The 27,386-nt window shown below is 39.1% G+C and overlaps 1 protein-coding gene across 6 annotated transcripts in view; it reads right to left on the bottom strand.

Moving 5' to 3' along the window:
• The window catches only part of Alpha-spec (alpha Spectrin), a 41,821-nt gene that overhangs the window by 3,449 nt on the left and 10,986 nt on the right, over positions 1-27,386 (bottom strand). For 4 of the 6 annotated variants that reach the window (XM_064034649.1, XM_064034652.1, XM_064034650.1 and 1 more), the window contains exons 12-40: positions 27,145-27,324; positions 26,462-26,646; positions 25,984-26,136; positions 25,464-25,623; positions 22,018-22,223; positions 21,298-21,525; positions 19,944-20,078; positions 15,828-15,962; positions 15,172-15,297; positions 14,706-14,897; positions 11,535-11,724; positions 11,013-11,223; positions 10,598-10,715; positions 10,119-10,163; positions 8,585-8,733; positions 7,897-8,119; positions 7,414-7,559; positions 6,969-7,071; positions 6,660-6,809; positions 6,065-6,202; positions 5,583-5,700; positions 4,901-5,096; positions 4,253-4,570; positions 3,753-3,957; positions 3,164-3,368; positions 2,422-2,648; positions 1,544-1,657; positions 1,038-1,185; positions 330-444 (exon numbers count right to left, since the gene is read on the bottom strand). In XM_064034649.1, the coding sequence (XP_063890719.1) occupies positions 330-444; positions 1,038-1,185; positions 1,544-1,657; positions 2,422-2,648; positions 3,164-3,368; positions 3,753-3,957; positions 4,253-4,570; positions 4,901-5,096; positions 5,583-5,700; positions 6,065-6,202; positions 6,660-6,809; positions 6,969-7,071; positions 7,414-7,559; positions 7,897-8,119; positions 8,585-8,733; positions 10,119-10,163; positions 10,598-10,715; positions 11,013-11,223; positions 11,535-11,724; positions 14,706-14,897; positions 15,172-15,297; positions 15,828-15,962; positions 19,944-20,078; positions 21,298-21,525; positions 22,018-22,223; positions 25,464-25,623; positions 25,984-26,136; positions 26,462-26,646; positions 27,145-27,324 (4,819 nt within the window). The remainder of the gene's footprint in view (positions 1-329; positions 445-1,037; positions 1,186-1,543; positions 1,658-2,421; positions 2,649-3,163; positions 3,369-3,752; positions 3,958-4,252; positions 4,571-4,900; positions 5,097-5,582; positions 5,701-6,064; positions 6,203-6,659; positions 6,810-6,968; positions 7,072-7,413; positions 7,560-7,896; positions 8,120-8,584; positions 8,734-10,118; positions 10,164-10,597; positions 10,716-11,012; positions 11,224-11,534; positions 11,725-14,705; positions 14,898-15,171; positions 15,298-15,827; positions 15,963-19,943; positions 20,079-21,297; positions 21,526-22,017; positions 22,224-25,463; positions 25,624-25,983; positions 26,137-26,461; positions 26,647-27,144; positions 27,325-27,386) is intronic. The other 2 variants (XM_064034653.1, XM_064034654.1) reach the window with 1 other exon arrangement.

The following is a 27,386-nucleotide window of genomic DNA, read 5'->3' as shown; positions in this document are numbered from 1 at the left end:
ATAACCCTCCATACAATTTAATATGTAATGAAGTAGTAATACTTTTAGCACGGAAATTTTGGTAGTCACATGTGAAAAGGACGACCTCTAAAAGGTTTACTATTAATAAATATTCTATATTTTGCCTTTGTTCCTGTTCGTTTCATTTCACACAGTATCATAAATGGTCAAGGACACATTAAACTTTTTTTACAATTATTCCTGACACTATTTAACTTGGCCAAAACTTATTTGTGTTCCACCTTCCACATATCATACATAGTAACATATAGTACATGTAACTAAACCATAGTACTAATATTGCAGTGTCTTTTGCAGACAGTACATACCGTGTCTCGGTGAGCCACTGGTGGAAGGCGTTGGCATGCTTGGCGAACTCCTTGCGCAGCTTGTCGTTCTCCTCCTGTCTGTGCGCCTCCTTCGTCAGCTCCACGTCGCGCTCAGCTGCAAGGAATGTTATGATCAGTTTTGGGAAACAATGTTATAATGATAACATTTTCATTAACATCCTATGTCATCAACATCCTATGTGGCAATTCCTCTGGTTACCTTTCTTTCGGATAATATTTTCTCTTTAGGGCTGGCCTATTAATAACGTAATTATTAAGAGGTCAGCCCTTTTTACTATTGCCAAACAAAAACCAGCTGAATTTCATTACGCCCCGTAACTACTTACATGGAGTTTCTTGCCCGTTCTTCTCCATAGGAAGCTACTTTTGGAATGGGCAACTAGAATCAACTTTATTTATATTTTTTGACGTCGTGTATAAGTGGTTGTGAAAGCCTAAATGAAATAAATGATTTGACTTTGACTTTACTTGACAACCGCGCATGGCTGCCGCATGTCTCAGACTGGGAATCATTTTCATAAAGTTCCATAAATATATGCAGTGTAAACTTTAGTAACTACCCAGGACCCAAAAAATTGTCTATAACTTCGGTCTAATACTTGAGGTACTGTGACTGTTAAAATAAGGACAGGGGGATGATGACTGTTGTTTGTCAAATAGGTTTGTCTGTTGTTTATCATAACATACCGATGATCTTGCGCAGGTTGCGCCAGGTCTCCTCGAGCGCCTCCATGGTGAACCAGGTGTAGGGGTTGGCGCCCACGTTGAACGACTTGATCTGCGCGTCCAGCGCTGCAAGAGCCTCGAAGTCACTCTGCGCTGATGACAGCGACGCCTGGGGGACGGAAAATATGGTTTATTTGAATTTTCTATTGAAGTGATCATTATTTTAATGATATGTTGTAGGTATTTAATTTGATATTTATTTGGACAGGTGTACCTATAGGTATTTGAATTTATAATAGAAGAACTCTCTCTCATAAATAGGATGTGATGTAAGAAAACCAAATTCTGGGTTAAGTTTGCCCTTGTACATCATCATCTCCAAAATGTGTTTATAAATATTGTGTGTAATATAAAAAAATACTTTTTATTGTTTTATTTATTTAGCTAATGTGAGTACCACTGAAACAGTAACCCTCTTAAAGGCTTGAAGAAAATATAAATACATATAACGATAGTATGATGTTTACCTGGAACTGCGCATGCGCGTCGCGGAGGGCGCGGATCTCCTCGATGGAGTTGCAGCGCACCGGGTCCGTCAGGTCCTCCTCCGCGTTCTCGAACCACGAGTTGAATGCTGACGCCTGCACAGAGACAATAGATATTTAGTATAATGAATAGTTGACATAAGTGAGGACAATAGATTTATCCTTACGACCCGCTAATCAAAAGTGGCAATTCGGAGGTCATCAGAAAATATTTTTGAATTATTGTGTAATGTGCAATAATATTAAGCTGTTTTACTACATAACAGACAAGGACATTTTTACACAAAATCATATCAACTGAAACAGTGATCTGCACCATACAGTATTCTATGTACTACTGCAACACACTGCTAGCATCAGAAGTTCGACTTTGTTGACTTAATTTTACATAACTTTCAATCAATAACTCATATTATCACTACGAAAGATATGCCAGAATAGCAAGAAGGTATACGTCGTATATAGTCGTGGTGGCCTAGTGGGCAAAGAACCAACCTCTCGAGTATGAGGGCGCGGGTTCGATTCCAGGTCAAGCAAGTACCAATGCAACTTTTCTAAGTTTGTATGTACTTTCTAAGTATATCTTAGACACCAATGACTGTGTTTCGGATGGCACGTTAAACTGTAGGTCCCGGCTGTCATTGAACATCCTTGGCAGTCGTTACGGGTAGTCAGAAGCCAGTAAGTCTGACACCAGTCTAACCAAGGGGTATTGGGTTGCCCGGGTAACTGGGTTGAGGAGGTCAGATAGGCAGTCGCTCCTTGTAAAGCACTGGTACTCAGCTGAATCCGGTTAGACTGGAAGCCGACCCCAACATAGTTGGGAAAAGGCTCGGAGGATGATGAGCAAGAAGGTATACCTTCTTAGCAAAGGTGAGGTACAGCTCCTCGATCTGCCGGAACTGGTCCTGCAGCTGCAGCAAGCGCTGCTTCCTGGCGGCCGAGTCGGCCAGCAGGCGCTGCCAGCGAGCGATCACGTCTCCGTGGCGCTTGACGATGGCGGGCGTCTGCTCGTGGTTAGCGGCTACCAGTTGTTCTTTGAGGGAGGTGATGTTCTGGATGCCTTCGTGCTCGAATGCGGTTAGACCTGGTGAAAGAAAGTAAGTTTTATTGCACGTGTAAAGACGCATATACTCAAGAACAATAAAAGCATTATATACAAACAAAAATAAGGGGAAAATATGAGCCTTAAAACGCGTAGCACGGCCCTCGCTCACTGTGCCACGAATGTAGGATTTAAGGTGACTGTTTTTAAAGCCTTTGCTTATCATTGTATAAAAAGTAAATGTAAGTACAATAAAAGACATGGTTTTCTTCTCATTCTACTGTTACAGAACAATTTTACACGACAAAAAATTCCGCCGAGTCGAAGACAAGTAATATGTATGCCACTGTTTTTGAAATACTGCTAAATATAGACAAATAGTTCGTTTATCATATCACTGTTCTTAATATGAAGAGGCTAAAGATGTGTACAATATTCTAAATGTAGTTTTGGTAAAAAAGACAGCATTTTAATTTGTTGTGCGTTCATAATGTATTTTTATTATGTGCTGTGTGCATTTCAGCTTGGCTGCACACCCATATTCGCCTATAACTCACCAGCATCGAAAGTATCCTGCTTGGTAAGCAGTGTCTGCACAGTGGACAGGTCGCGTCCGAACTCGTCGGAGCGCACGTGCGTCTCCTTGTCGGCGATCCACGACTCCACCACGTCGGCCTTCCACAGCAGTTGCAGGTACAGCGAGTTGTCCACCAGGGCTGCCTTACGACGGGCTGCTAGGCCAGTCAGTTTTTCTAGTTTAGCCTGAGGAGAAATGGGAGGTTAGTGTTTTGTATACGAATGTTTATATGTGTGTCGATGCTTGTTGATATTTCATGTGAAAAGAAATGGATGAATTTTGATTTTGGCAGATGTTATTACTGTAACAAATTATACATAAATTCTCAGTTGTATTCATGTATTTCGGTTTAAAAAAATGGAGTTATTCGTGTTGGTACTATTGATACTTATAGCCAATTCGCCTGATATTAGATATTGAAGCAATTACAATCATCCTGATTGGAAAAGAAAATAATTTCATGCCTTTTACTGACTAAAGCTCATTGATTCTCACATCAGTAAAGCTGACATTCGTTTCAGACTTTCAAACAACATTCGCTCTCTATATGGAGCGGCATTCGTACATACCTGCAGTGCCCTAATGCGGTGTGACAGTGCATCAGCATGCAAGTTGCCGGCAGCCAGCAGTCGTTCTCCATCGGCCTGCAGCTCCCGCACTCTCTCCCCGCGCGCCGCCAGCTCGGCTTCCAGAGCCTCGTGCTTCTTCAGCAGACCCTGGACGGCAGCCATGCTGTCGCCGCACTCGCCTACTACGACCAGTTGCTGCTTCTCGCTAAATAAGAGAATAGAAATTAAATCAGATTTTGTTTACATTAAGATTGAACATACTGTCATTTTATGATAACAAAATTGATTAACGCGTTCCATAAGAGTAAAATAAAAAAAACTAAATATATAACAAGGGTAATTTGAATGTTAGGCTATATTACAGTAAAACAAGTGAACTAGTTAGTTCTTGAGCTGTATAATGTGGTACAGAAATAGTAGTAATATGGAAACGATTATAACCGAACTTTACGTCTAGATGCGGGAAGAAATGACTGGTAGGTCCAGTAAATCATTCTCACCTAATCCAAGCCTCCTCCTCATCAACCTTCGCCAAGAACTGCTGGTAGGCCAGCGACTGCTGCAACTTGGCGCCCCTCTCTCCGGCCAAGGCCTGCAGCTCATCCCAGGCCAGGGACAGAGCCTTGAGCCTCTGCTCGATCTCTGGCACTCCCAGGTTGGAGACGTCCATGAGTTTCTCTCCAGCCTCCTGTACTGCTTGGATGGCGGGCTCGTGGCTGGCCAGCTCGGCTTCGAGGCGTTTGTGCTTTTTCAGTAAGTTTTGTACGCCGGTTAAATCGCGGCCGTAGTCGTCTGATGCAACGAGGAGTTTCTTTTCCCTGTGGTGAAAATAGTTTTAGACATAAGAAGTTTCACGTTGGGTTTTGTACTAAAATTTTATTTTACTTTATACTTATAAAGTTGAAGTCTGTGCGGTTTTTTTTATTGAACCTCAGAGTAGCATATTGCAAATTTTAGACTTATCATCAATATTAGAACTATTGTATGAGTGTATTTAATTTATTCCGACACCAGGGCTTGCTAAACCTGCGGCCCAGTCGATAAGTAGAAGAACATTTTCAACTTCATTATCAGGTATCAATGACCCTTAAATACTAGTTTAACATACATATGTTATATAGAAAATTAATTTATTTAGTAATACTAACTTAATCCAAGACTCCTCATCAGCGATATCTCTAAAGAACTGGTGCAGCGTGTTGGCCTCGTGCAGGCGCGCGCGGCGGTGCGCGGCGAGGTTGCGCACGCGCTCGAAGCGCGAGTTGATGGCCGCGCGGCGCGACCCGATGCCCGCGCTGTCGAACTGACCGGAGGATACCAGCGCGTCGGCCTGAGCGTTCATGTCTGTGGATAGTAATGTGTGTTATAGTTTAATTCTCCCCAAACTTCGCGAAGAAACTGAAAATTGCGCGAGTGGCTGTCCAGTAACCAAATCTAAGGGTGCGTCTGCACGGTGCAAGTAGCTTGCGTATGTTATGGTACACGCGCAGGTTATATCGATTTTAAACACTTGCGGATTCCAGTAACCCGCACATGTACCAGAACAAGATAAACACCCACGTGCAACTGCATACGAGCGGGTCACTTGCGCATGCTAATTTGCTCCAGCTTCATACACTATGTACATGCACCCTGAATTTCATTCAAGCAAAAATTTGTTGGAGGAAATCATCAAATAAGCCTTCCCGTTTTGGATGCACAATGAGTATGAGGAATATTAATAAATAATTTGTTCGAATCAAACTTTAAATACCTCCGTTTTGAGCTAACCAAACAAGAACACTATTTAAACAAAAAGCTTGATTATTATACAAATATAATTTCTCTCACCATTGATCCTGTCCTCGTGAGCTTGGATATCGGCTTCCACAAGCTGGTGTTTCTTCATGAGATTCTGAACGGAAGCCAAATCCTTGCCAGAGTCTTCCGATGTCAATAAGCTTTCAACCTACAAACAAATTCATATTTATACTACACGTAACAATTAAAACTGAGTTTTGAGAAGCTTTCAGTTAAGTTTGTATATTTTATTATTTCTAATAAAAAATATACCATATTTAGCGTTTGTTAGGTGTTGGCCACGTTTAGCAGTACACGGCAATTGACTAATATGACGATGATATGAGACCATATTTATTTCTTAGCCTTGGTCGTTCCAACCGATTTCGGTAAATATTAATTTAAAATGTTCTCATTACAGAAGATCCTGTTAACTGTTTTAATTTCATTATTTTTTTGCTAAAACATGCCCAAAACCAAATATGTTACCTCTCCCTAGCTTTAAAAATAATGCTATGTAATGTGTAGTGTACCTCTCCGAGCCAGAAGTCGAGATCCTTGACGGCAGCAATGTACGTGCGCTGCTTGTTGGCCTCCTTCAGCTTGAGAGACTTCTCTGTCGTCTTCTGTGTCAGGAACTCCCACTGGTCTGCGATCGATGCTAAACGAGCCTGGGGGTTACAAATATTATTGTCAATAATGGGCAAGATACATAGAGAAAATTAGCGGTACGCAAGAGAAAAGATAAGAGGAAACTTCATATGGACTGACAAATAATAAAACTTTATTCTTTTGTACTGCAGTTAAGGATGATTAGACTCGCATTTAAGATTTTAGCCTTTTAGGTACACCAACATAGTAGTGCAGCCATTTTTCCTGATCGTCCTTCTCCACCCTCATATAATTTTAGATACCTGTCCTTCTACCACATCCTTTATATACCGCCACTCCCCCTTTTCCTTATGACTAAAACTCGCCCACCATATCTCTTCCTTCACCCTCAGTATATAGGGTGAAGGAACAATCTCTCAAAAACTTCCCATACTATTCCAGTAAAATATAGGATTTTACATTCACACATCTTTACATAAACAATTCCTACTAAAACAATAAAGTGACTCCTCTTACCTGCACAGCATCCTCACTGCCGCTGCACTGCCCTCGCTGCACGAGGTTGCCGCCCATGGCCAGCACGGACTGGATACGCTCAGCATTGGCGGCCAACTCCGCCTCGAACGCTTGATGTTTCTGGTGCTTAGACTGGATGTTGGCGGGATCCTAAGGGGGAAAATGATTTGTTAGGTAAATAGCTAGGAAAGCAATTTTTTTTTTTAACCAAAATCTTGTTTATTTTTAAGAAAATTCGTCAACATCTATTTTACAGTAATTTGTAGACTGAAGTCATTCTTTGTGAAAGCTAAATCTAAGTTATATTACCTTGTAGCTCTCTTCGGTAGCGAGCTGCAGTTTCTCAGCGATCCAGTTCTCCATCTCGTCAGCGTCGCGAGAGAACTGCTGTAGGGTCTGTTCGTCTCCCAACCTAGATAGTAATATTATGTTAATCAGAATGTAGGACAAAGTGGTACTAGTTTTGAACTGAACTGGACCAGTTAGAGTGGAAGAAGATTACGAGAACGTCGGATCTTTCTAAGGTATAATCCAAAAAAATGTATTTTATTTATTCTACGCGCGACACATTCCCAGTGCTAAAAACTGTCCTGCGATTTTAAATGCCGCCTTTCGCAACGGTAGTTGTCAATTTGCTGTTACACATATTATGACGCGTACGAATTGATTTCCGCTAGAAAGCGTTGTTTAAGGGATTTGTGACTTTTTCATTTATTTGTTTATGAAAGATATTCATCTATGTAAGACTACGAACCTGGATCGCTTCTCAATGAGCGCCTCCTTGAGATGCCTCCATCTGTCGAGCACCTGTCGGCGCTTGCCGTCGATGTCGTCGGCCGCGTAGTGCTCCGACGCCATCAGCTGGTCGGCCAGGGTCTGCAGCTGAGCTATCTTCTCCTCCTGTACCAAGGAATATACACATAAGTTTTAAATTAGGGTACTGAAAGTAGTTTTTGATGATAGATCATAGGTCTATGGCGTGATTTACACCAATACCAATGCAGGTAGCAAGCTGTGTCATTACATTTCATGTTGTAAACACTACATTATTAACAAGATTTTTACACTGGAGTGAATATTATATCAGGTAAAATCTTCCACACTTTAAATAACACTCCATAAAGCTGAGACCATTTTTTTTAATGGTGTCACTCAAAACTCTCTTCATATTTTTTTTATATATTTAAAGAGTTACATCATCATCAGACAACATAGAGTACAAAAATATACTACTTACATGAGCATTAATAGCCTTATCAAAGTCCTCGTGCTTCTTAATCAGCTGTTCCACGTTATCAGGCTGCGCGGAGTCGGCAGCATCAGCCGCGTCCTGGTCCTTGGAGGTGGGGGACAGGAAGGCCTCGCGGGCACCCATCCAGCCTTCAGCCTGCTCGCAGTCGCGGTAGAAGAGTTGCAGCTCCAAGTTCTGGTCGAGCTTCATGCGGCGGCCTACCCAAGCCCTGATGAAGAGAAGAGAGGGTCAGTTGAGGAAATTGCTTAAATTTAGAACGGGATACAGTTCTAGCTGAAGGCAATAAAAAGGATATTGACCAATGGAGCGGTTTCTCAATGAAGGTGGAACAGTTTATTTTTAAGATTTACACAATATAATGACATCTGTGGCTAATCAGAGCCTTCTTATTAACCTCTTTGCTTTGTACAGTGAACAATAGGGTCGACTAGAATAGAGTAAGTAAGAGGTGCCCAGTACAAACTTGTCATTTACTTAGCTTTTTCCCTATGTTTAGGTCGGAATCCAGCCTGTACCAGATGCATATAAGTAGCAGTGTTGGGTACATACTGATATGATAGGAGCAAAAATTGAAAAGGGCCCGCTATATAGGTACCATGGCTACGTAATATGGGTGCAGAGTCCATGTATGTTTCTCCGTGCGGTGTTCCTGTGTCGGTATAGTAGTACTCACTTCTCCAGCTCCTGGCGGGCGTCGCTCATGTTGTTGAGCTTCTCCTGTATGTCGACGCTGGCGTAGTGGCCGCCCTGCAGCAGCTGCTGCCCGAACAGCTCCAGCGCTTGGAAGGTGCCGGCGCGAGCGTCCATCTCCGTGCGGTGTTCCTGTTATACGCAGAATTATTTAGTAAATATACCAAGTATATTGTGTAAGGAAATTGCCTTTAATGTAGAATAAATCTTCGCAAATAAGTTATATTGTGATTAACACAAACTCCTCCATAAGAATCTATGACCTATTCACTAAAAAATATCTTGACTGTATAAAAGTGCTGTAAAAGTCTAATGTCTAATCGAATACATAAAAAAAATATGTTACATTTCCAATATTATTTCTGTAACTTTTCAGTCATTACCGACAATTTTTAAAGACAAACATTCGTCTGGAGATTTTTTAAATTATTTGTCGCTGTAAATATTTTTAATACGAAATACCAAAGGTTGGATACCTCAGTAGTTTTGCTGAACACGCGGTGAATTTGCTTTGTTTATAAAATAAAGCTGTACAACACACACCAAGAGTCAAATAACCGTGGAAAGTCGAAACACAAAGATTGAAATAGAAACAATTTGTAAAATAAAAGCTGTATAAACAAAATAATGGAAGAATTGTACAGAAAGTAAAAGTCACACACACATCGAGAACAAACTGAAGACACCTTTGAAAACACACGAAAAACTGGTACAGTCAACGTGAAAAGTGTACACCCAAATATTCAATTACCAACGCTTACATAGTAGCGGATTATCCGCTCGGTTTTACCGCGCGTAAACGGGGTAACAACCGCGCGTCAAGTATGATTGGCACGTATCTGTTATGAGCGTGTACGCCCGATAGTTTTTGATGCCATGTGTAGGTCAAATCGAGCGTAAAATCCGCTATTGTGAAAAAGCTCGATGATCAAACACTTTTTGAGTCGACTGTACCTTTTACAACATAGAAAATACTCTTAAAATAATTGTTAATACAGTTGTCGTAAGTTTTTTATAGTTAAACTACCCCGCCACTAGTACATTAATGTCAAGTTGGTAGTATTCAGCACATCGAGTGTACGGTGTATATTATTGCGTATTATTGCATACACGGGTGTTTATTATTAACTTCTTGAGAGTCACTTGTTGTTTGAAGAAAAGTGTTCATATACTGAAGAATATACGTCTAAAAGTGACAAAATAATCGGTGAAAATAAATTAATAAACATATTTTTTGTTAAGGAACATGAAACCGAATATTCAAAAAGATTTTTCTAGTTTTTGGACAATACATATACATAATTAAATTAATGTTAATTAAACTCGGAGTAGTTAATTATTTTTTTACTTTTTTCGTATCGTCGTATACTTTTATCGTTGTAATAAATTTCTAAACAGCCCTTTTTCAGCAGTCGGGCAAAAAGTATATGAACACAAATCCCCAAAAACAAAACACTGCAGTGACTCTCAAGAATGTTATTAAGGCTGGGGTCACACATGCGTGCAATGCGTCTGACCTGCGGCATTATGCCGTACCGCGCGTCTATCTCCAAGCGCTGGCTCTAGAAACAGTCACCATTTCGTCTTACATTTTGAACTCCAATACCCAATATTTTCGCCAATTTTTTTGTTCCCATTTTTTTTGCAATGAACTGTAATATTTATTGCTCACCATCTCAGAGATTTAATCACAACTTATAGTACAGAGAATAAAACAGCGACTTTAGGACTCCTGTATTATTTTATCCCATTTTTTTGCAAGTTACTGTAATTTTTTGGCTAGCTTTATCGGAGATATTAATGGACGTCACAAATCACAGTACAATGAATGGATATATAAAAGGGACTTTAGAACATAGGGTGGACAAAACAATGTCTTCAAACTTTATACACTGAAACATTAATGAGACTGCACTCTGTTAGTCACTGGTGGACCAAACAGGTATATAGTACATGATATATGCTGTGTAGTGTATATAGGGTGATGTGTACTTACTTGGTGTCTCTCCAGCAAGGCTTCGGCGCCGGTGACGTCATTGGCGAGCTCGTCTGAGCTGACCAATGCCATCATGGAGTTGATCCAGGCCATGAGGTCGCGGTAATCGGATAAAAACCTGGAAAAAAACATATGTTAGAGCATTTTATATGGCATTTTCGGTTATGTTACTACATGATTTTATATTGCTTTAGCTTTAACCTACAGTGAGTTCCAGAATTTTACTTAAAGGATAAATAACTGAACCGATTCAGTTGTCAAATCGCCGATTTGAACAATGGATGATTCGACTATCGTTACAGATAAATGATGCAGCTAAGTCTTTGTGTATTTTAGAGGATTTTTCAACAGGTTTTCTTTTTGTATTTTTCTAGGGTTAAATATCTGCTAACTGCACGTGGCAGTACGCATATACCTCTGCAGGTCATAGGAGTCGAGCAGCTTCTCCTTGCGCGCGTTGGCCCGCGCCTGCAGCTGCTGCCACGCCTCGTTGATCTCGCGCTGCTTGCTGTACGTGGCGTCAGCCGAGTCGCCGTGAGTGGACATCAGACGGTTGGCCGTGTCTTCCAGGGAACGGATCTTGTCGCCTAAGGCTGCTAGGTCGCGTTCTAGACCCTCGTGTTTGCCTGTGTAAGAGATAAAGCTTGGATGAAAACATCGGAACACAGTATGTAACACAAAAGTTTACTTCAATATTTGTAACACAGCAAGAAGATCAAGAACATAAATAAAGAGTACTTTTCAGTGCCCATTTACATCAATACCAATTTTATAAACTTGAAAATCCTTTTTTATTCTTTGAAGCCACTTATCTCAAGGACTACTAGTGCGATTTACAAAATTCTTCCAGTGTTAGACAGCCCGTCTATCGTAGTAGGCCATAGGCTACTTTTTATCCGAGTACATGAACAATTCTTCGTAAAAACATGGTACTCACGCTGTAAAGTCTGCACAGAACGCAGATCCTTGCCGAGGTCATCGGTGGCAAGGGCAGCCTCCTTCTCGGCGATCCAGTCCTTAGTTTCATCGACGTCGCGGTGGAAGCGCTGTACTTCGTGAGCGGAGCCCAGCTGAGCGGCGCGTTCGGCCGTCAGTTGTTGTAAAGATGTCCATTTTGAGTTCAGCTCCTGTTGCGGAAAAAGATAAAGGGATGTTATTATAGATTTTATTTACCTTTATCCATGCTTGTGTAATGTAATTTTGCAAATAAATTTCTGACCAATTAAAAAAAAAAGAGGTTCTCCTTTTTATGTTTGTGCATGTACGCGATTATCTCACGTTTAGCTGAAAACCGTTTTTGATGTGCTTTTCAGCATAGTATTTGTCATACTTAGGAGAAGATTGTGGGTATATTCTTGAAGTTGATTTTATTTTTGGGAAAATGTTTTTGGAAGCAATTGATGCAGGGATTTTCATATTGATAGAATTGTAGAGAAAATTAGCAAGAATTAATCGTATTTAATTGTTATCATAAAAGGCTGTTCACAGCCACACATTTTATCACCTGTCTGTGTGTGTGATCTATATTTATTGTGCATGTAAATGTAGATAAACAATCGACGACGATATCTACAAAGTGGATTTACGGATCAAACTGCTATTCAAATATTGTCATCGCTTTAAGTTAAATGCATGCACTTTGTACGGCTTCATATCATGTTGTTCTATCTAATCGTTTATTAGGGGTTTAGTTTACCGGCGATAACTGGAATCATAATAGAGATGAGAATAATTGTTACGACACAGAGTAACAGTTGGGGGCCTTCTATATAATATTGGTTAGTTGCTATAAAATACTAGTTTCTGTCCGCGGTTTCACTCGCATCCCGAATAACAGAAGTACTATCAAGTCTTTCAGTGGAGTTTATCCTTGCATAATTTTGACAAAATAGGAGCAATAGTTGACTAAAGACGTGTTTTGAGTCAAAACAGAACATGTAGGTTCAACTATGTTCCTTTATACAAGTTTCTACACGTTAGGACGCAAAATATGTAAACAGCTAATCTAGTCATAAATGCTGCACCACGATGATGCTGTCATAGTATACATATGAGATGAATCTGTTGATTGTGTAAATATTTGGCAGTTAACAGTAATACACGTTATGTGTTAATTGTTGTATAAGTGACACGAAACGCATCCGTATAGTTATGCAATACGGAAAGAGCAGATTAATATTTAACATCTGTTATATTTGCTACTGCTATTATGAAATTCGATAATCAATGACGGATTTGGATGATGTCTGCTTAAAATAAGGACCTTGATTTATAATTTTGCTCTTTCTGAAGGAATGTATAGTCCAAAGTCTATCATCAGAAAAGACTATCAATATACCTTGTTCCTATCCTATCCTCCTCCTCCGATCCTATTTTTAACACGTCAAAGTTTTATCGAGCATGTCGCTTGTTTGCATTTTGAACAAAAGCTGCACAACTTTTTTACACTAAGTTTAAAAGGAATAATATTAATTTCTTACAGACATTTCCTATTTTTTTACACGAAAAGTAACTTTTCTATAATATAAAAATGAATCGCTAAATGTGTTGGTAAGCGCATAACTCAAGAACGCATGGATCAATTTGGCCAATTCTTTTTCTGTTGTGTTTGTTATTGTCAGGAGGTTCTTATAAAGAAAAAAATTAGGGTATAGTCAGCCCCGGATCTTCAATTTTTTTTAGGCGGGGCAAATCTGCAAAATGCCGCCCCGCCTACCTACTTATGATTATTTTCACCTTTATCATCCATATAATTTTAGCTATCAATATGTAGGCCTAGGCAGGCAGGGCCATCTCTAGCTCATGTAGCGCCTGGGTGCAATCATCACCCAAACGCCACCTATGTATTGAAGTACCTAGAGTAGTTACAAGGAATATAAATAAGAACGTTCGAATGAAGTGCACTATTTGGTACGTAAAGGACTTTAAAAAATGTGTCCAATTGATTGTAGGCTCAAACTATTGGCGGTTTAAGTTATGAAAGTCGAAACAGAACGATGCAATTGTAAGAAGTAGCGCGAGCGAAGCGAGCGCGCAAATTTTTTAATTTGGGACACAAAAGGTTAATTAGTTTTAAAAAGCGCTATAACAAGCATTTTGTCGGACTTGACTTATGAAGTCATTAAGGCAATGGATGTATAATATTGCGCGAGCGAAGCGAGCGCGAAATTTTTTGAGCCTGCAACACAAAAGCACCTGATCAAGGACACTGTAAAGCAACAAGAAGCCGCGAGCGTAGCGAGCGCGAGTTTTTTTAAATTATTTGTTTGAAGACTCACAAATTAAACTGGGAATTATGTACAATTAAAAAGAAAACGTTATTAGAGACCGAATCAATGACCGACGACCGAGTCAATAAAAATAATAAACAATCAGAAAAACAGCCGCGTTGTCATTTAGTTGCGATAGAATAAGAATTTTAAGAATAAGAATTTTTTCACTTAATTGTTGGAGGATGTTAAAAGTAAAAAATAATCAAAATGATCAATCAAACAAAGCGAAAGGCGACTTTTTTAGGAACTTTGTTTGTCAGTATCGTGATACAATGTGGAACTTCCTTATCAAACGGGTGTAATTTCCTGGTGGTGGGGCGCCCGCGGCGCCCCTGAGAACGAGCAAGGCGCCCGGGTCATGCGCACACCCTGCACCATAGGTTAAGATGGCGCTGTAGGTAACCATTACAGTAATCTGTGATGTAGGATTTAAAATAAAAATAAATATATCGATAAGCGTTCCTGGCTCACAGATAATCGCAAATAATTTTTAATCATTTTTAGTTTGCTAAAACTTCGCCTCGTGAATAATAAATGTTGCAGGGTATCGGTCAAGTTGATATGGCCATGAAATTGCTGTACTTGTGCTATTATTTATTCCGTGGTCAAAGTTAAATAAATGATGAGTTATCCGTGTATATTGGTCTGTGAAGTTTGAATTTGGCAGCCCCCTGATTTTGCCGCCCGGGGCACAGGCCCCGGCTTGCCCCCCCCTAGATCCGGGGCTGGGTATAGTAGGGGTAAGTTGGGTAGAGTAGGGTAGGATAGAGTAGAGTAGTCAGTTCACGGAAGCGGAGCTCCGGGCAAAAGCTAGTTTTACATATAAATAAACTGACCTGCATCTGCGTCTTAATCTTAAGCGCGGCTTCCGTCTGTCCGACCGTCATGAGCTGCACGGCGATCTCGTTCATCTCGGCGAGGCGGACCTCGTTAGCTCGGAGATCGTTCTGGAAGTCGTCGAACTTCTTCTGCATCACTTCAACTTGTTCCAGGTCTTCGCCTACGTCTTGTACTTGGGCGTGCATCTCCTGTGGGCAGAGTTGTGAGTTTTAGAAATATTGTAAGGTGGATTTTGATTAATAAGAGTTGCTTATGGTGGATAAGATGATACGAAATAGAATACAAAACAGAAAAAGGGATAAATTGAACCTTGAATAACGTTCCTCATCAGCCATCTGGAATCTAGAAGTTTCTACACAAAAACATACCACAATTCTTACAGGAAAATGTGGAAATATTTTTTTTATCCTATAAACCCTCCCTTAAATGAAGAGATTGCTAGTAAAAGTACTGAAAACGTACCTTATCCTTGATCCATGTGGCGAGTTCAGCAGCCTCGCGCACCAGCACGTACGCCTTGACGGTCTCATTGAGCTTGTTCTGTCTCTCGCGAGCCAGCTCCAGCAGGTTGTCATACTGCCCTTCGATCTACAGAGAAAATTAAATTGTTAGTGTCAAAAATATCGTTATTGTTAGCCATAAATAAAATTAGAATAGAAGAAAATACGTTAAATTGTATGGATAAAGATACATAAGATATTATTTAGATAGAAAATTGTAACATGATAAGGATGCGTCAGAAAAACGCAATACTGCTGGCTTAGGACAACGGAGTTGTTAGATTTCTCTGGTATAACGTTTAAGAATGTTAAATATTAGTCTACTTGTCAAATTGCTTTGCATATGCTTCGTATGGTAACCAAATCAGTTTATTGAATTTCAGTTCTCTATCTTGAAAACAACTGAATATATTTCCCATGACTATGTTTGATTAGTATGTATGGATAACACACAGTTGAAATAGAATAACAGATAGGTAGTGTTCAGATAATAGCGCAATAACGGTATTTTTCATTATAATACCAGAGAGACCCTCATAAACCTTCAAACTTCTTTATAGTACCCTAAATATGATCATAATTAGATACAAAATAAATAAGATATGTAAAGGTACATGCCTGGTTTTGCCTGGCAGCAATCGAACTGGAGTCAGCAAGGTTCTGCTGCGAGGAGGAGAGGCCAGCGTCGATCTTCTTCACGTAGGCGGCCGGCACGAAGCCCTGGCGGTCATTCACCTCCACCTTCCACCAGTCCTAAGGAATTTCACGAGAGTTAGACACTTTCTATTATGGGAAAACTTGGCATTTACAGATAGATGTTAATGCAACTGTATCTATAAGTATAAAATATGTGAAATAAAAATATTATATTTTTCAGATATGTGAAGTTTATATTTCGACACATGTTTATATATGTGTAAAGTCTATACATATCTCGACGTACGGTTATATTTTATACAGGCAATATAACAAGAGATGTGGGAAAATGATTTGAAGCACGCATACCTATTTCGTATTGAAAATCGATAATAGTACCTACGACGAAAACGATTATAAAAGTTGTGCCTACTTTTGTACTTTATGGTGTCAATTACATGAATTAATATGCAATTGTTTAGATAACAGTTAATTACATTGTTTCATGTCAAGGTAATGATAGAAATTAAAGTGGTACAATGTGATGATGATGTCCTCCTAGCCGATTATCGGCTACGGCGGCTGTTCTCATTTAAGGAGATCAGCCAATTGCGCAGGACATATTATAGTGCACAAGCATTTGCGCAGACGCAGGTGCACTCCCTATTCCTTCACTCTCATAATCCGATGGGACGGCAATCCGACACGACCGGAGAGAGATCAGGCGCAGGACCGACATTTACGTGCTCTCCGATGCACGGGTGTATCAATCACCAACTTCCAGGCTCCGGGCTGCTTTGTGAAAGTCTTCTAAAACCCACAAAGCGATTTCGGCCCGACTCGGGAATCGAACCCGAGACCTCGTGCTCAGCAGCCGCACTTGCGACAGCTAGACCAACGAGGCAGTTAGTACAATGTACCTGCGTGTTTACGGCAATCAAATAATTACGTACTTTTGAACTAAATTATTTACGTTAGTGTACATAGTGAAGTAGTTATTCAATATTTAATTATGCTTTCTAATAAACATTGCACTGTTTTATAGACGGGCAAAATATTGTGTGATTACACTAGTTTCCCCCAGCGGTATTACGCGTGTCCCGTACGTACTTCACTGGTAAGCTTGAACAAAATAAATTCCTAAGATTAGCGCGATCAAGCAAATAACTCTTCAATTACATACTACAATAGTACAGAAAGTTATTTTAAATCAAATACGACTTATTACCAAATCCTATGGTACTGAATCATCACTATACTCTCTAGAATATTCCAAGCCCATAATTTGTTCTGGCCATGCCTCATAGCTCAGTGGAGTGTATCAATTGACTATGTAACCGAAACAACACGGCGATCAATCAAGCCGATCCCATGCGTTTCATAAACAATCGGAAGAATAAATCAATGTTAAGCAAACCATCGATTCGTATAGGAAGATTGTACAAAATTCTAGCTCCCGTCAGCGCTTTCACCCGCGTTCCGTGGGATCTAGTTCACAAACCGGGATGAAAGTAGCCATCCTTACTAATATTATAAATGAGAAAGTAAATCTGTCTGTCTGTCTGTTACGGTTTTGCGTCTAAACCACTGAACTGCTTTTAATGAAATTTGGTACAGAGAACATAGGATAGTTTTTATCAAGAAGAGTTCTCTTGGAAACGGGATATAACCGAACTAGACGCGGGCGAAGCCGCCGCCGAAAGCTAGTTATTAATACACTATAGCCTTCCTCGATAAATGGGCTACCTAACAAAAAAGCAAACTTTATAATATTAGTAAATTTGTTTTAAATTTTAGAAAAACATAAACCTTCTTCGCAGTCGGATAAAAATAGAATACGACGTCAATTTCATTCAAGAGTGACAAACACTTGAGTATATTATTGCTTATCTATGCAAAGCCCATACAAAAAGTCGTGAAAACAACGGTACTATGAGCACTTCCTAATATTACTACTAACCAAACAATATAATCTTACTCAGTTTGTGTACTTATGAAATAATAACATCTATTTATGAAAGAATGTATTTAACAACGTATAGGTACTGAGTTTCAAGGACGTAGTATTTAGGGTAGTACATAAAATATGTAATAAAAACCTGCTTGTTGTAATCAATAGCTTTAGAATCTAAAAAGTTTACTTAGTTATATAATTATTAATTATATTTATTGAAGTTTGTTGTTACCAAGTCGCAATAAATTGCATGCAAATTAAGTATAACGTCATGCAATTTCTTGCACTAATCCATAATCAGTTTTATCGATAAGAAAAATATTTATTACTGTTGTGTTTCGAATTTATAGATCAAAGTGTGTTGCTAAGTAGTCCTGTATTTATTTCATGCCTCAGTCGGCAAGGGGCACGAAAGATTTGAATACATTGATTTTTCATATGTGCAAATTACCTTAACTGTATCGAAGTGACGAGATATATTTTTTAAAGTCAAGTCATTCATTCATCTTATATTATTTATGCCAGTAAACTAAAGCGTTACGAATTTTGGTAACTATTTTTGCAACTTAAAAATTGAATCGACAGTTGCATCAAAGACGGGGAAGTCCCGATTACATTAAAGGCTAGTTTCTCTAGGTAACTTACATGTGCAAACTTCTTATCATTCCTTCTGTTATGCACAAACAGACTGTCCACCAACATCACGGCTAACCAACTTAACACTATCATAATAATTATTAACACTAATATCACTTTACTATCACAGAACGATTCACTGGCCTTTCAGAACCGACCGCTACATTTCTATACTATGTATATTCGAAAAAAAAAAGAAAAATTCACAAAAAAAAACGAGCGTTCTTTTTTTAAATTCACAGATCTAAAGTTCGGCACAATCGGCACATATTTTTTTTAATCATAAAAATGTTTTATGGTATAAGTGCGTTCGTCCTCCAAAGAGTTTCATCGTAGACTAGTTCACGTGTTCCGTTTAGAGCGCGTTACATAAACACGGTCGGTTTCAGCCAGATAACAATGGTTATGTTCCGTTCCGTAATACGTTACAGTGAGGTCCACTCCCTATTTCGTCGATTTCCTTTTACGATTAACTGCGGATTACAATATCAGATCCATCAGTTGTTTTTCGACTAATCTCTAAAGATTGAAACTTGCCTTAATTTTTATATATCTAGTGTTATAAATTGCTTATTGATGAGATGTTATAGTTTACAATACAAACAATTATTTGTAATGCGATCACTGTTTATATTATGTTCTATATTTTGCAATAATTAACTACGTGTAATCTCATGTTTCATCAACCTTTATTGTACGCGCATTCCGACGTTATTTGTCTGTCTGTCCCATATTATCATGTGGAACTAAACAGTGGTTTCTACAGTTCACATATTTTCGATAAACAAAAGATAACGCAAGAGATATAAGAATTACGAGTTATCTGAATGTTACGGTAATTAATTTACAAGGACGATCGGTTTGCCGATGTAACATATTTTTATCGATAAATGATGTGCGTCGTTATATTGCTGATGATACTTTTGACTTACGAATATAAGTACAAATTGATATTTTGCGGTTAAAGTACGTGGTACAATGTATAGACCACCTGCGTAGACAATTGCTGTACTTATGTGATACAATGATGTATAGTTGTCGATGTCTTATTTGAATTACAATATAGCTGACTAACACTAATGGAAGTGTTGTCATCTTCCAAGTGAAGGTGACTTTAGCGATAAATTCTTTAGCCTGAATAATCTAATATCTTTTTTTAATTTTGAAGTCTAATAATGACTAATTCTGAACAACTAAGTTATTTTTTCAACAATGACATTCTGTCCTCCATTTATGGCACATATACATAGGCTCCACAAAAATAAGAATGTCCTTAGGATGCATCTACACTATTCTACACGGTGCAAGTAGCTTGCGCATGTTCAGGTACATGCGCAAGTTACATGTATTTTGAAAACGTGCGGGTCCGCGCATAATACACACCGGCGTGCTCTTATCACTTGTCACATGTTAAAATTTGTTCCAGCTACATGCACCCTTTAAGTAGGGTGACCGTTTTGTCTTGTAGTTTTTCCTGTGTCTACATGGGTATTTTATTATGGTCTTACCTTGTTGTTGGAGTTGAGCAGCGTGAGCACGTCGCCGCGCTTCATGGACACCTCGCGCGGCGACTTCTCCGCGTAGTCGTACAGCGCCACCACGCACTCCTTGCCCGACACGTCCACCACCGGGGACTCTTGTTGCTAGACATGGAGAAAGTTAAATTAGTGAAAGTTTATACTACTTCGAAAAAAATATACTTTCTAGCTAGCGAAATAGAAGAAAAGACAAGCTGGAACAGTATAAGATATTGCTACAGCAGCGCTTTACATTGCCGTCAAAATAAATCCCTTTTCATCTAATTAACTCCTATAAGATGGTTGTTGTTAGAAACCAACTTTATAGGAGGCAAGAACAGTTTTTATTTCTGTTTCTACAGAAAATCTTCGGACATGTTGTCCCAGTGCCAATGTATGAGATAGGTCCTAGACATACATTTTTATGATCAAATTCCCATAGTTGGTGTATAGATAGTTCAACTCAGATTTGCGCGCGGCCCTATGTGTGCGTCGGCTTGTAAATATACAACTTTCATTCGTGTGACAGTGACGTCGTCCGAGCATGACGTGTTCTTATCGCTTTTTCTTATGGGTACAGTCGTTTACGAAAATACTAGTAATTCGCGGAGAAATTATTAAGGAGTCTGATAAAGCGTTTCAAAAAATAAAACGACATTCAAAGCTTTTTATTATTAAATATAGTTTTTCATTATTTTTTCATACGTCTTTTCAAATTGACATTGACAGTATCTAAGAATTGAATACTCCTTAAGTACATATTTTCTAGCTCGGGGTACGCGGACAATAAATAAAAGTGTGGACTAAGAATGTAAAAAGAGGTATAATCTAGTACAATAATGTAAACAAAATGTGTGGGGAATTTTAGAAAGTTATATTGCTTCGCATAATGTCGACCAAAATAACAAAATAATGAAACTCATAAATGAACGTCGAAGTCAAATTGATGAAGGGATGTGGCGTAATACTTGTCGACATGTAGAAAAGGAAAAAGGAGAATACTATAGACATTTTGACATTGGAGTCAGAATTTATAATTCTCCTTGGAGAGTAGCGAATCCGAAAATTCATCATTTGATTTTTCAAATAGCGATTCATAATCATTATAAATAATAAACATTAAATTACGTAATAACTGTTTTTCTTTAAACCCCCGTATACAACCCCTAAATAACTGTATTGTACCCGACTGTACCTCTTGTCACGCACACAAAGTTACTGTATATGTACAAGGGTTACCCACACATAAGGCCGCGCGCACAACTGAGTTGAACTTACTATACTGTATTTTTACTCTCATTGTAAAAATCTATCCTGAACAATAAACAATAATTTCTGAACTCACCCTGCACCCATCAGCCTGCTCCCTCAAGCCCTTAATCGTATTGCCAAAGGCCTCCAAATCCGACAGCAAGGCCTCGTGTTTCTTCAGCAAGGCCTCAGAAGAGTCTTCGTCCTTGCCGTAGTCCTGCGTGTTGGCCATGGGCTCCTTCTCGCGGATCCAGGACTCCGCCTCGTTGGCGTCGGCGAAGTATTGCTGGGCTTGGAGGGAGTCTTCTAGGTCTTGTTTGCGCTAGGGAAGAAAGAAGGGGGTTAGTTTTGATGTTCATGTTTGATATCTGTCAGTTTTTTATTTTTATGGCATGTCTCATGAATTTGTGCGGATATAGAAATAAAGGAAGTTATTTTTTTTACTGACGGCAAGGATTGTCTTATGAATTGATCAGTATATAAGATTGTATTTTTGTAGAAGCTTAAGTAATTAATGTTGAGACATGTGAACTTTTACTACACATCTCTGTCATCAATCACCACCTCTTCGAATCAGGACTAATACACTTTTATTTTCACATACAGTTGGTTGAACAAAGCTAAATTAAAGCTTCATTAAATCTATTGCTGACACTTTTCATCCTGTTGACATATAAAGAGTCAGCAATAGACAGAAGCTTCAACTTAAATGGGGCTTCGTGCAACTGACGGATAGTCATGTATTTCTCCACCATGCCACAAGTGATGATAAGGTCGAAACTTCCTTATGAAACCTCTTTTCTACGCGTCCTACCTGTGCGGCCTTCTCCTGCAGCTGCGTCCACTGCTGCTGCAGCTGCTGCAGGCGCTGCGCGATGTCGTCGGCGGCGAAGTGGCCCGCGTCGCGCAGCGCGGCGCCGGCGGCGCGCACGGCCTCCACGCGCGCCTCGTGCTGCGCCATCTCGCCCATCACAGCTTGGTGCTTCTTCATTAGGTTCTGTACGCCGATTAGGTCGCGACCTGGGATAAATAAAAATGGTTAAACTTCTGTAAAGGATGTCTGTTTACTCGTTACTAAGTCCATTTCAAAGGAATATTCTTCAACCAACAACAACTTAATACTATGATGGATTGGTGAAAATTGATTAAGGACGCTTTTACATTTCTCACTCGCTCAATTTTAAGTAAACTAGCGGCAACACAACGACATTGCGCTCACACACACATACAAGCCATTGTTGGCCAGATTTTGTACATCACTCAACAAAATTTGATACTTGCAAGATTTTTTATATTATATTATTTTTTTTCGACTATAACTAGTTGTAACTTAGTGTTTGTAAAGGGTTTCACGCTTATTGATATGATGATCTTTAAATTTTGTGTGATGTGTTTGTCATGGGATTAAATGAGTACTGGGGTATTCAGCACTAAGTAACCCCTCTATACATAAGTATTTTGGAAGAAAATAAAAACAGTTGTGAGAAATTAAAATGTAATAAAATAAAAATAAAGTAAACAACCAAAAAAATATAAAAACAAAATGACAAAATTAACATATTTTTAAGAATTATTTTTAACGGTCAATATTTTTCTTGAATGTGAACTATGGTCCCTAAGGCTCATAGACCTAGTGTATCGTGGGTCAACCAGTCCTGGAAGTAAACAGGTGTTGTAGAATTTAACTAAATGTCAGTTAATCGTAACTGGTCCTGAATTTGGTAATACCATTTGCTTTTTTTGTTTAATATAAAACCCTCTGAGGTGCATTTCCAAAAGTCAAAAAATATCAGAATGGCTGTCACCTTAAGATGCTGAATATCTTTAAAACCACGAAGGTAGCAATTGGTAGCAACTAATGGTAGCTGGTAGCAATTAGGTAGCAACTCTCTATATGTATTTCGAGAGGATCGGTGATTTGTGACGGCGGTCTTGATGCAGACTATTAAAAACGGTTGTCGTGTCTCATTTGTCGTGTTTCCATCATTAATTATGAATTTTAAAAACATTAATTTATATAACATAAATTAAAAAACATTAATTATGAACATACACACACTCATACATACATACATAGCCTGTCAAAATCATAACTCTTCTTTAGCTTCACCGTAGCTTTACCGTTGGGTAAATACCTAAAATGTGTCATTATTTTATTTCTTAAGTCCAACATTTCTTTTTGGTCTATATCCAAATTTTTTAGGCCGTGGCATCTGTAAAAAAATTTACTATTTCATAAAAAAAAAGTTCGCCGTCATGAAATAAATACATATTTTCAAAATCACAACCCCCAAAAATCTTTTAATTGATTACTCATAATATCACATTATTAAAAAAATGTGCCCGTCATTTTGAATTAAAAAAATATTACTGTCATTTTAATAGGTATCTATTATAGGTATAGGTGCCTCGTTGGTCTAGTGGTCGCAAGCGCGGCTGCTGTGCTCGAGGTCTAGGGTTCGATTCCCGGGTCGGGCCGAAATAGCTTTGTGGGTTTTCTTGAACTTTCACAAAGCAGCCCGTAGTCTGGAAGTTGGTGATTGATTCACCCGTGCATCGGAGAGCACGTAAATGTCGGTCCTGCGCCTGATCTCTTTCCGGTCGTGTCGGATTGCCGTCCCATCGGGTTATGAGAGTGAAGGAATAGGGAGTGCACCTGTGTCTGCGCAAATGCTCGTGCACTATAATATGTCCTGCGCAGCTGGCTGATCTCCTTAAATGAAAACAGCCGCCGTGGCCGAAATCGGCCGTGGACGCCATTATTATAGGTATATATTATACAATTCTAAAAATAAGTACGTACGTAAGTACGGCCATCATACAACATGATGGCCGTACTTACTTTTGTTTTGATCCGAAAAAGTATCAACGTATTTCAGTCCCAGTACACAAATCGTTACACTCTTTATCATAGATTTTACGTATTTATTTTTTCCGACAAAGCCATACACCCGTGCTTCCACGAGCGCGTCTGAGCGCGGAATGACGGTCCGAGACGTGCGCATAGCGAAAAAATGTATGAAGAAAGGACAATGGGCAGATTGGTATACCCCACCAATAGCAATGTCATATATATCATTGGATAGGCCTTTTTATGTAGAACAATATTTACTATGACAGCTTTGCTGAAATGTTTGTCCGTTCTGAGATATAGATCAAAAACTGTGCAAAAGCTAGAACTAAGTAATCTATTGATAACTCAAGTTTTTAAAGGAAAATCTAAGAACTACTAAGTGTAAGTCTTGTATGTTCTACCTGCTGTACCCGTTAAGTTACTATTATGTAGCATTTGAATCTTTTATTGTACCAACTGGATATTGCGCGTAATGAGAAACCGCACCAATAGCAAAGTCACACATATCGATGGATAGGTCTTTTTAACTGGAACAACATTTACTATGACAGCTTTGTTCTATTGTTTGTCCGTTCTGAGATATAGATAAAAAAACAATCTGAAAACTAATGCTGACCAATCTGTAATCTGGTTTTCTTTGAAACAAGACTTAAAGTTATTAGTACTAAGTTTTTCTTTTAAAAACTTGAGGTATCAATAGATTACTTAGTTCTAACTTTTGCACAGTTTTTGATCTATATCTCAGAACGGACAAACATTTCAGCAAAGCTGTCATAGTAAATGTTGTTCTACATAAAAAGGCCTATCCAATGATATATATGACATTCCTATTGGTGGGGTATACCAGGTCCCATATATTTGTGCCCATTGTCCTTTGAGAGTGATTTTATAATTTATTGTAAATTATAAAGTGGTTTATGTATGTCCAAAAAAAATATCTGAACGTGTAGAAAAATACATTAGCTGTGATTTTTTTATTATTGGGAGTTATAAATCAACTCCACATTTGAGTTACACGTACTTATTCAGACTCCTTTTTTTGTACTTTTTTATGATTCTTCCGGCGGTGAAAACGAAATTGTGTAAAAAAAAAGTATGGGACTGTGTAATTCTAATGCATTTAACGTGGAGATGAATAAATTACCTTTCATTTAATACCATAATATTGTCAAAATTGTAACTGCTTATGTGTCAAAATGGTACCTAAAAAACATTGATATTTGCGAGAAACCGAGCAAGCGTCCTTAACCATTTTTTTGCATTCAAATTTGTTTAAAAAACAACATTTAACATTTGTAAATTGTGCTAAGATGCACTGAGAACCGACATATAATGAATCGTCACACATGAGGTGCATTCAATTTGAATACTTAAATATTTGTTGTCAGTGACTTCGGACTACATACCTCTGTTAGTAGAGGCGATGATAGGCTCCTTCTCCCGGATCCAGGCGGCCTCATCGTCCAGGTCTCGGAACAGCTGCTGCGCCTGCAGCGAGTCCAGCAGGCGACGCTTGCGGATCGCCATCGGCTTGTCCAGGGCTGCATAGCGACCGACTAGACCATCCTGGGAAAAAAATAGTTGGTTTTAATATGATGAATCAAAAATTTAGTGGAATTTCGTTATTGCGGTGCCCAGTCAACGGACAGGGACACACGAGAAAAAAATGTTTGGTGAGATTTAATGAAAAATATTAGTCCGATATTTAACAGAATGTGGACATCCAGACAGCAGTTCTTGTGAAAAATCTCATAAGCTTTTTGGGTTGTAGAAGAAAATCTTCTTCTCTTTAATCTAAACAGATTTGTATTTTATTTCCTTATTGTTACAGAATAAATTTCATATTTCAAAAATGTTTATGTTATATTTGATGACTTTGTTAAACCATTTTTTGTCAAATAAATTACCATGTAATTTAAAACTAACCCTCTTAGTCTTAATATTATCAGCATCGAAGTGTCCCCTCTCGATGAACTGTTCGGCCTGAGTACGGATGGCGTCGATACGTTCTGCGTGGGAGCTCACGTCTGCTTCCAGTAGAGCATGCTTCTTTTGAAGGTTCTGCACGCTGGTCAGATCCTGAGGAAGTAATGAGGCGGTTAAGAAACATGATAGATAAATATAAGATAAATGGAAATCATAGAATATGCTCCCAAAGTTGCTGACTCTGTAAGTAGAGTACTTATTGATCACTCAACAACAACTTTCCCGAAGAAATTAATCACAATAGCAAAACAACTGTTTAGCTACCTGTCAGAAATTACCTGCCACCCTATTTATTTCCATGAAAAATATTTCTAAAATATGTGTAGGAACTTTTTTTTTTTAAGTATAAGGTCCATAGAGTTATGAACCTATTTTATCACATCTCCGTGGTTTAAAGAGAACTCAGCTGCCACATTACCTTGCCATAGTCCTCGCTGAGCAGCTGGCCTTCCACCTCAGACAGCCACAGCTCGATGTCCTCAACGGCGCGGTTGTACTGCTGCTGAGCCGCCGCCTCCTGAAGCTTGCTGCCTTTCAGCTCTGATGCTGCTGCCAACTTCTCCCAGATGCCGCCCAGTTCAGCCACGCGAGCCTCGATTTGAGCTGTAGGTGTAGATTATGTGTTAAATGATGTAATGAGGCGGTCATTAGTAAATAAAAACTGCAGATTTATATACAAGTAATTACGAAAGGCGCTTTGGTATATGAACCCCTATGTGCTCCGAGATCATTGGCTTCCGCCAGCGGTTTCACCAGCGTCCCGGGGGAACCACCTTGCAAGCAAGAAGGCTATATATAAAAGGTAGGATAGTACAAATCCTACAACCTTCTTGGAGAAACGGGCTACCTTACTTACTCAGAACTATTTTTTTTAATCGTACTAGTAGTTCCTGACTACGGCGTATTAACAGACTGTTCAGCTTTATAAGTATACTAGCTCGTGCCAGCGGTTTCACCCGCATCCCGTGGGAACCTCGGCACGGCTATCTAATACTGAAAGAATTTTTCTAATCGGACCAGTAGTTCCTGAGATTAGCGCGTTCAAACAAACAAACTCTTCAGCTTTATAATATTAGTATAGATAGATGTAGAAATACTCACGTTTAGCAAAGTGCTCCTGCTCCAGCAGCTTAGACCCAGTGATGGTGATCTCGTCAATGCGCGGCTTGTTGGCCTGCAGTTCCTGCTCGAAGTTCTGATGCTTCTGCACCTTGCCGTTCAAGTTCGTGGGGTCCAGGTACGAGTCGTCTGTCGCGAACTTCAGCTTCTCGTTGATCCAGCCTGAGAGGTAATGGTGGGTTTAATAAAAGAAATATATTTTACACAATATCTAGAAAGAAGAC

This window comes from Helicoverpa armigera, chromosome 5 (assembly GCF_030705265.1).
Source record: "Helicoverpa armigera isolate CAAS_96S chromosome 5, ASM3070526v1, whole genome shotgun sequence".
NCBI lineage: Eukaryota > Metazoa > Arthropoda > Insecta > Lepidoptera > Noctuidae > Helicoverpa > Helicoverpa armigera.
The sequence above is the reverse complement of the archived record's forward strand: the minus strand, read 5'-3'. Positions and strand labels throughout refer to the sequence as shown.